At 49.1% G+C, this 9,618-nt stretch overlaps 1 protein-coding gene across 3 annotated transcripts in view; it reads right to left on the bottom strand.

The window, feature by feature from the left end:
* LOC135528573 (sterile alpha motif domain-containing protein 11-like) overlaps window positions 1-9,618 on the bottom strand; it is a 102,462-nt gene that overhangs the window by 24,536 nt on the left and 68,308 nt on the right. For all 3 annotated transcript variants that reach the window (XM_064957746.1, XM_064957749.1, XM_064957747.1), the window contains exon 7: window positions 4,117-4,261. In XM_064957746.1, the coding sequence (XP_064813818.1) occupies window positions 4,117-4,261 (145 nt within the window). The remainder of the gene's footprint in view (window positions 1-4,116; window positions 4,262-9,618) is intronic.

Here is a 9,618-nt window from a genome sequence, read left to right as displayed (position 1 = left end):
TAAGGAAGATAAGGAGAGAGAGGGAGGGAGGCAGAGAGTAAGAGATACAGAGGAAAGAGAGTAATGGATGGAGGAAGAGGGTTGAATGAATGGTGGGAGAGAGAGAGGGAGGGAGGCAGAGAGGAAGAGAGAAGGAGGAAAGAGAGAGTAATGGATGGAGGAAGAGGGTTGAATGAATGGCGGGAGAGAGAGAGAGAGATAGAGAGGGAGGAAGGAAGAGAGAAGGATTGATGGAGGGTTGGAGGGATGAGATAGCTGAGGGTGGATGAATGGATGATGTATGGAGGTAGAGGAGTGTGCACATGGCTAGTTAACATCCCCCCGTCCTGTGTGGCTAATTACTCTCTATGCAGGCAGAGAACCACCGCGGCTCACTGACCACAGCTCCATGCACTGCTGGGCTTCACACACACACACACACACACACACACACACACACACACACACACACACACACACACACACACACACACACACACACACACACCGCGCGCGCGCACACGCACAAACACACACACATATGCACTCAATATACAAACATAAATAAACGCACACACATTATATACACAAATACAAACACACACATAGGACGCCAGGCTTGGAAATGGAACATGTACATCCCCCACCTACGCACACACACACCCTCCCTGGGCCACTACGCTTCCTGCTTAACTCCCCCCCCCCACCCCCCAAACACACACACACTTCCCCTCAACCCGCCTGCTGCCGCCCCGCCGGCCCATTATCGATCGCCCGCCTCTCCCCGCGCCACAGAAATAATCCACAAGCAATTACTTGCCCACTCCCACTGCCCTGGCTTTGTTTGGGAGGCACAGCGGCCAGCGCCAGGAGGAGAGGAGGAAAGGAGACAGGAGAGGGTAGATGGTAAGAGGGAGGGTAGATGGTTGCAGCTGTGAGATTTGGTGGGGCCCTAGTTCAGCCGTATTCACACAGACAAACGTACATGCAGACACACACACAAACACTGTATACTGTACGGTAAAATACTAACATCAGATACAAGTGTATACAACACTGTATACTGTACGGTAAAATACTAACATCAGATACAAGTGTATACCACACTGTATACTGACTGTACAGTAAAATACTAACATCAGATATAAGTGTATACAACACTGTATACTGTACAGTAAAATACTAACATCAGATACAAGTGCAGGGGAAGGAGAGGAGAATAGAGGGAGAGGGGGATAGAAGGAGAGGGGGATAGAAGGAGAGGGGGATAGAAGGAGAGGAGGATAGAGGGAGAGGAGGATAGAGGGAGAGGAGGATAGAGGGAGAGGAGGATAGAGGGAGAGGAGGATAGAGGGAGAGGGGGATAGAGGGAGAGGAAGATAGAAGGAGAGGGGGATAGAGGGAGAGGGGGAAGAAGGAGAGGAGGATAGAGGGAGAGCGGGATAGAAGGAGAGGGGGATAGAGGGAGAGGAGGATAGAGGGAGAGGGGGATAGAGGGAGAGGAAGATAGAAGGAGAGGGGGATAGAGGGAGAGGAGGATAGAGGGAGAGGGGGATAGAGGGAGAGGAAGATAGAAGGAGAGGGGGATAGAGGGAGAGGGGGAAGAGGGAGAGGAGAATAGAGGGAGAGCGGGATAGAAGGAGAGGGGGATAGAGGGAGAGGAGGCTAGAGGGAGAGCGGATAGAGGGAGAGAAGGATGGAGGGAGAGGGGATAGAGGGAGAGGAGGATAGGGGGAGAGGAGGATAGAGGCAGAGGAGGATAGAGGGAGAGGAAGATAGAGGGAGAGGAGAATAGAGGGAGAGGAGGATAGAGGGAGAGGAGGATAGAGGGGGAGGAGGATAGAGGGAGAGGAGGATAGAGGGAGAGGGGGATAGAGGGAGAGGAGGATAGAGGGAGAGGGGGGTAGAGGGAGAGGGGGATAGAGGGAGAGGAGGATAGAGGCAGAGGAGGATAGAGGGAGAGGAAGATAGAGGGAGAGGAGAATAGAGGGAGAGGAGGATAGAGGGAGAGGGGGGTAGAGGGAGAGGAGGCTAGAGGGAGAGGAGGATAGAGGGAGAGGAGGATAGAGGGAGAGGAGGATAGAGGGAGAGGAGGATAGAGGGAGAGGGGGATAGAGGGAGAGGAGGCTAGAGGGAGAGGAGGATAGAGGGAGAGGAGGATAGAGGGAGAGGAGGATAGAGGGAGAGGGGGATAGAGGGAGAGGAGGATAGAGGGAGAGGAGGATAGAGGGAGAGGAGGATAGAGGGAGAGGAGGATAGAGGGAGAGGAGGATAGAGGGAGAGGAGGATAGAGGGAGAGGAGGATAGAGGAAGAGGAGGATAGAGGGAGAGGAGGCTAGAGGGAGAGGGGGATAGAGGGAGAGGAGGCTAGAGGGAGAGGGGGATAGAGGGAGAGGGGGATAGAGGGAGAGGAGGCTAGAGGGAGAGGGGGATAGAGGGAGAGGAGGATAGAGGGAGAGGGGGATAGAGGGAGAGGAGGATAGAGGGAGAGGAGGATAGAGGGAGAGGAGGATAGAGGGAGAGGGGGATAGAGGGAGAGGAGGATAGAGGGAGAGGGGGATAGAGGGAGAGGAGGCTAGAGGGAGAGGGGGATAGAGGGAGAGGGGGATATAGGGAGAGGGGGATAGAGGGAGAGGAGGCTAGAGGGAGAGGGGGATAGAGGGAGAGGGGGATAGAGGGAGAGGAGGATAGAGGGAGAGGAGGAAAGAGGGAGAGAAGGATAGAGGGAGAGGAGGATAGAGGGAGAGGGGGATAGAGGGAGAGGGGGATAGAGGGAGAGGGGGATAGAGGGAGAGGAGGATAGAGGGAGAGGGGGATAGAAGGAGAGGGGGATAGAGGGAGAGGAGGATAGAGGGAGAGGAGGATAGAGGGAGAGGAGGATAGAGGGAGAGGGGGATAGAGGGAGAGGGGGATAGAGGGAGAGGGGGATAGAGGGAGAGGAGGATAGAGGGAGAGGAGGATAGAGGGAGAGGAGGATAGAGGGAGAGGAGGATAGAGGGAGAGGAGGATAGAGGGAGAGGAGGATAGAGGGAGAGGAGGATAGAGGGAGAGGGGGATAGAGGGGGATGAAAGAGAGGGATGCAGCAGTGGTAATGCAAACTACCTTTTGACTAAATGTTATTTTGTTCCTACTCCCTCTTTTCCCAATTTCCTTTATTTTGTGATTCCCTCCCTTTGGTGTACAATTCAGCTTTTTTTGTTACACACGCACACGCACACACACACACACACACACACACACACACACACACACACACACACACACACACACACACACACACACACACACACACACACACACACACACACACACACACACACACACACACACACACACACACACACACAGGGGCTCGTGCAGTATGTATAACAAGAGGATGAAGGCTTTATGTGGTCCTGTGCAGTATGTATCCCTCTCTTTGGTGTACAATTCAGCTTTTTTTGTTACACACGCACACGCACACGCACACACACACACACACACACACACACACACACACACACACACACACACACACATACACACACACACACACACACACACAGGGGCTCGTGCAGTATGTATAACAAGAGGATGAAGGCTTTATGTGGTCCTGTGCAGTATGTATCCCTCTCTTTGGTGTACAATTCAGCTTTTTTTTGTTACACACGCACACGCACACACACACACACACACACACACACACACACACACACACACACACACACACACACACACACACACACACACACACACACACACACACACACACAGGGGCTCGTGCAGTATGTATAACAAGAGGATGAAGGCTTTATGTGGTCCTGTGCAGTATGTATCCCTCTCTTTGGTGTACAATTCAGCTTTTTTTGTTACACACGCACACGCACACACACACACACACACACACACACACACAGGGGCTCGTGCAGTATGTATAACAAGAGGATGAAGGCTTTATGTGGTCCTGTGCAGTATGTATAACAAGAGGATGAAGGCTTTATGTGGTCCTGTGTGGCTCAGTTGGTAGCGCATGGTGCTTGCCTGTGTTTGCAGGGCAGTGGTGATGCTTCCAGTGAGACCATGAGGTTGGCTTGCAGTGTGTTTGTATCTATTTGCATCAGCGTGTCTGAATCCCTGTGTACGCTAGCCAGGCCTACCTCTCGGAGTAGTGGGCGTCTCGGTGCTGGGGCAGGCCCTGCTTGCGTCTCTGGCTTGACGAGCTGCCTGCTGAGGGGAGGTGGGCTTCCATACCCCCCGTGTTCCTCACTGCTGCCAGGGCCTCCTGGCGCACCCGCAGCAGATCTACAGAGAGGGAGAGTTTAGAATCCACTAGTTCCACTGTGTGATACTCTACATAACTTGTTCAACTCAAGGGAAATAGAAAATCACACACCAGCACCAACATCCTACAGCTTATATCTCATCCTGAAAGTGGTTTTCCCCATTTCTATCTAAATAAATGGAGAGTATTTTGGGTTTAGCCTCAACGGGAGTGGAACAGTAGAATAGAAAAGTGCAAGCTTTTGTGATATAAGTAGAATATATGTGCTTACCTAAGTTGTTATCGCCTAAAAACCATGCTAAGTCGACTTCTCAGCACTATTCACACTCAAATGGCACCCTGTTCCCTATTCCCTATGTGCTCTGGTCAAAAGTAGTGCCCGGGAATAGGGTGCCATTTGTAACCCAGACGCTCACTCCATATAACTGCAGGACTTTATGGCCAGCTGCCAATCATAATCCTGACACTCAGGAAACAAACGCACAGGTCTGCACATAAACAAGCACAGAGCACACACACAATGAAGAGACACACTCAATACCGAAATAGTGGCACACTCATTGGAAACACTCTTACTTGTAATTTTAATGATGAGATTTCTGATTTCTGTTGAATTTGGCGCTCTGCAGGTTCACTGGCTGTTGAGAGGTGGGACGCTCACATCCTGAACGGTCCCAGAGAGGTTAAAGAAAAAAATCCACCTCTCTCTCGCTCTCTCTCTCCCATCTCTACCTCCTCTCACCCTTCTCTCTCTCTCTCTCTCTCTCTCTCTCTCTCTCCAGCTCTCCCGCTCTCTCTCTCTCGCTCTCTCTCTCTCCCATCTCTACCTCCTCTCACCCTGCTCTCTCTCTCTCTCTCTCTCTCTCTCTCTCTCTCTCTCTCTCTCTCTCTCTCTCTCTCTCTCTCTCTCTCTCCCATCTCTACCTCCTCTCACCTATCCCTCTCTCTCTCTCTTTCCCTCTCTCTGTTCTTCCCCTCTCTCTCTCTCTCTCTCTCTCTCTCTCTCTCTCCCATCTCTACCTCCTCTCACCTTTCCCTCTCTCTCTCTTTCCTCTCTCTCTCTCTCTGTCTTTCCCGCTCTGTCTCTCTCTCTCCCATCTCTACCTCCTCTCACCCTTCTCTCTCTCTCTCTCTCTCTCTCTCTCTCTCTCTCTCTCTCTCTCTCTCTCTCTCTATCTCTCTCTCTCCCATCTCTACCTCCCCTCACCTTTCCCTCTCTCTCTGTCTTTCTCTCTCTCTCTCTCTCTCTCTCTCTCTCTCTCATCTCTACCTCCTCTCACCTTTCCTCTCTCTCCATCATTCCCTCTCTCTGTTTTTCCCCTCCCTCTCTCTCTCTCTCTCTCTCTCTCTCTCTGTCTCTCTCTCTCCCATCTCTACCCCCTCTCACCCTTCTCTCTCTCTCTCTCTCTCTCCCATCTCTACCTCCTCTCACCCTTCTCTCTCTCTCTCTCTCCCATCTCTACCTCCTCTCACCTTTCCCTCTCTCTGTCTTTCCCTCTCTCTCTCTCTCTCTCTCTCTCTCTCTCTCTCTCTCTCTCTCTCTCTCTCTCTCACTCTCTCTCTTTCCCTCTGTCTTTCTCACTCTCTCTCTCTCTCTCTCTCTCTGTCTCTCTCTCTCTCCCATCTCTACCCCCTCTCACCCTTCTCTCTCTCTCTCTCTCTCTCTCTCTCTCTCTCCCATCTCTACCTCCTCTCACCCTCTCTCTCTCTCTCTCTCTCTCTCTCTCTCTCTCTCTCTCTCTCTCTCCCATCTCTACCTCCTCTCACCTTTCCCTCTCTCTGTCTTTCCCTCCCCTCTCTCTCTCTCTCTCTCTCTCTCTCTCTCTCACTCTCTCTCTTTCCTCTGTCTTTCTCACTCTCTCTCTGTCTTTCCCTCTCTCTCTGTCTTTCCCTCTCTCTCTGTCTTTCCCTCTCTCTCTCTCTCTCTCTCTCTCTCTCTCTCTCTCTCTTTCCCTCTGTCTTTCTCACTCTCTCTCTGTCTTTCCCTCTCTCTCTGTCTTTCCCTCTCTCTCTGTCTTTCCCTCTATCTCTCTCTTTCTCTCTCTCTCTCTCTCTCTTCCATCTCTACCTCCTCAATCCCCCCCTTTAAAATTAGACAGATCCTGTGGGAGCCAGGGGCCATTTCTGCCACTGTCATGTGTAGAGCATGTACCCCTCTTACCGAGTGTGTATGTGTGTGTGTGTGTGTGTGTGTGTACGCATGCGTGTGTATGTGTGTGTACTGGGTCGTTGAGCTGGTGCTGGGGTCGGGGGTGGAGCGACAGATATTAATGTGGCCCAGCTTTGGTGTATCGATCTGTTTGCTTCTGCTGGGCCGCTGGGGACTCAACTGGCGGCAGACAGGGTGTGTTTGTGTGTGTGTATGTGGGGGGGGGGGATAAGGGAGGGATCCTAGGAAACTGGAGCCCTGGGGCACGCACACACACACACACGGCATCCCTAGCTACGTCCTCAGAGCATGCGCAGACCAGCTGGCTGGTGTGTTTACGGACATATTCAATCTCTCCCTATCCCAGTCTGCTGTCACCACATGCTTCAAGATGGCCACCATTGTTCCTGTACCCAAGAAGGCAAAGGTAACTGACCTTAATGACTATCGCCCTGTAGCACTCACCTCTGTCATCATGAAGTGCTTTGAGAAACTATTCAAGGATCATATCACCTCCACCTTACCTGTCACCCTAGACCCACTTCAATTTGCTTACCGCCCCAAAAGATCCAATTGCCATCACCCTGCACACTGCCCTGTCCCGTCTGGACAAGAGGAATACCTATGTAAGAATGTTGTTCATTGACTACAGCTCATTGACTATAGCTCAGCATTCATCATTAAGCGCAGGGCCCTGGGTCTCAAACCCGCCCTGTGCAATTGGGTCCAGGACTTCCTGACGGGCCGCCCCCAGGTGATAAAGGTAGGAAACAACATCTCCACTTAGTTGATCCTCAACACTGGGGCCCAACAAGGGTGTGTGCTCAGCCCCTCCTGTACTCCCTGTTCACCCCAAAGCGCAACAGTGCCTCTTCAACCTCAGGAGGCTAAAGAAATTTGGCTTGTCATCTAAAACCCTCACAAACTTTTACAGATGCACAATTGAGAGCATCCTGTCATGCTGTATCACCACCTGGTACGGCAATAGCGCCGCCCACAACCACCAGGCTCTCCAGAAGGTAGTGAGGTCTACACAACGCATCACCAGGGACAAACTACCTGCCCTTCAGGACATCTACAGCACCCGATGTCACAGGAAGGCCAAAAAGATCAAGGACAACAACCACCCGAGTCACTGCCTGTTCACCCCACTATCACCCAGAAGGCGAGGTCAGTACAGGTGCATCAAAGCTGGGACAGAGAGAGTGAAAAACAGCTTCCATCTCAAGGCCATCAGACTGTTAAACAACCATCACTAGCACAGAGAGGCTGCTGCCTACATACAGACTTTAAATCATTGACCACTTTAATAAATGGAACACTTGTCACTTTAATAATGCAACTTGAATAATGTTTACACATCTTGCATTACTCATCTTATATGTACAGTATATACTGTATTCTATACTATCTATTGCATCTTAGTCTATGCCACGCTGACATTGCTCATCCATATATTTATATTTATGAAATCTTATTCCATTTCTTACTTACGATTTGTGTGTATTAGGTATTGTTGTGGAGTTTTAGATAATACTTGTTAGATATTGCTGCACTGTCGGAACTATAAGTAAAAGTATTTTGCTACACTCACAATAACATCTGCTAGCCACGTGTATGTGACCAATAACATTTGATTTGATTTGACTTCACCAAAGGTTGGGGGTTGAGGACAGAGACTTCACCTATATGAGTTCCTCAGGTTGACAATGGTCACCCAGTCCCTACTTACACTGCCTGGACTCTCACATAGAGACCTAGGATGGGATACAATCTGTGGAGCACTGCTGACAATGCACCCTTTTAAAGGTAAGGTCATTTCTGATTGAGCCACCATCTGCAGTGGTTAGTGAATGCAATCTCTGTGAATGTGGGAACATTACCTTTAAAAGCCGCATTGTCAACAACAGGCAATAGGATTGAATCCTGGCCCTACACCAAATTCTACAAATCGGCTGTTCCTTAAACCCTTGATTATCTGAATAAGACGTGATTGTGTAGGGCTGGAGCAAAAGCCTCTCTCTCTCTCTCAATCCCACCCCTCTTTTTCTGTGGCAAAGGGTAGGTTTATAAAAGTGGGCAGAATCACCCCTCCCTTCTCCATCTCTCTCTCTCTCTCTCTCTCTCTCTCTCTCTCTCTCTCTCTCTCTCTCTCTCTCTCTCTCTTCAATTCAATATATGTTTTATTGGCATGAACGGGTGGTTGCCACTGTTGCCAAAGCAATGTATATGTTGTACTACATAAATTACCAATATGTTTGAGCAACAATAATAGTGTGTATATCAACATAAACAATTATACATGTATAATGATACACAAAAAGACATGAAACATGAACAATTAAAAAAGGGAATATACAAGGGCTCTTGTAAGACATGGTGGGAAATGGTGTCTCTCTTATATTATGACAGGCCAGGACATCATCTGCAGCAAGATCTACTATCTACGTTTTATCCTATCAAAATGCAGATTTTCTCCACAACAAATCCTGGAATTCTTTCTTCACATTTCAGGAAATAAGTACCTCTGATTGAGTGATATTTTGAGCAGTGGAGCAGGAAGTGCTGCTCCCTCTGTACTTCACCCACAGTGCTGACATCGTCTTTCTTCTCTGACCTTCTTTGTTTTTCTATGACGTCCTCTCTATTTCCAGGCTATGGTCACTGAGTCTATACATTGTAATGTCTTCCTTTTTGAAATCTCTATTTAGAACGTGGTAACATTGAAGTTTGTGATTTAATTGAGTTTTGTTTGCCAATAATTAGTGTGTGTATTTTGGTTGCAGATTTCTATTTGTTAGAATGTTGTTATTTGTGGTCGTATAATTGAATTTAGCTGATGCTTCTGGGCTAGTTGCTCTAAAGGGTCACTCTCTGTGTTGTGGTGTTTCCATAACAAAGCCTTGTGATGATAATATTCTGTATCACGGTGTGTTAGGTGAGTCCATCATTTGGTGTCTCTTTTCTCAATTTGGAGTGCTAGGGGCAATGTCCCAAGTCCTGCCCTACAGGCTAGGTTTGGGGCATTTCTGTGCACACTGAGAATATTTTGTACAAAATTCCATGTATAAAATTGGGGCTTTTATCCCATGATGTACATTTTAAATTGTTAAGGAGGCCCCATATTTCACTGCCATGTAGAAGGATTGGAGTTATGACAAAGTCAAATAATATAAGCCACATTCTAATTGGTGGATTAGAGTCTTTCTATTTGCAAAATAGCTTTAT

This window comes from Oncorhynchus masou, chromosome 33, assembly GCF_036934945.1.
Source record: "Oncorhynchus masou masou isolate Uvic2021 chromosome 33, UVic_Omas_1.1, whole genome shotgun sequence".
Classification (NCBI taxonomy): domain Eukaryota; kingdom Metazoa; phylum Chordata; class Actinopteri; order Salmoniformes; family Salmonidae; genus Oncorhynchus; species Oncorhynchus masou.
This window is presented reverse-complemented; position numbering and strand designations above follow the sequence as displayed.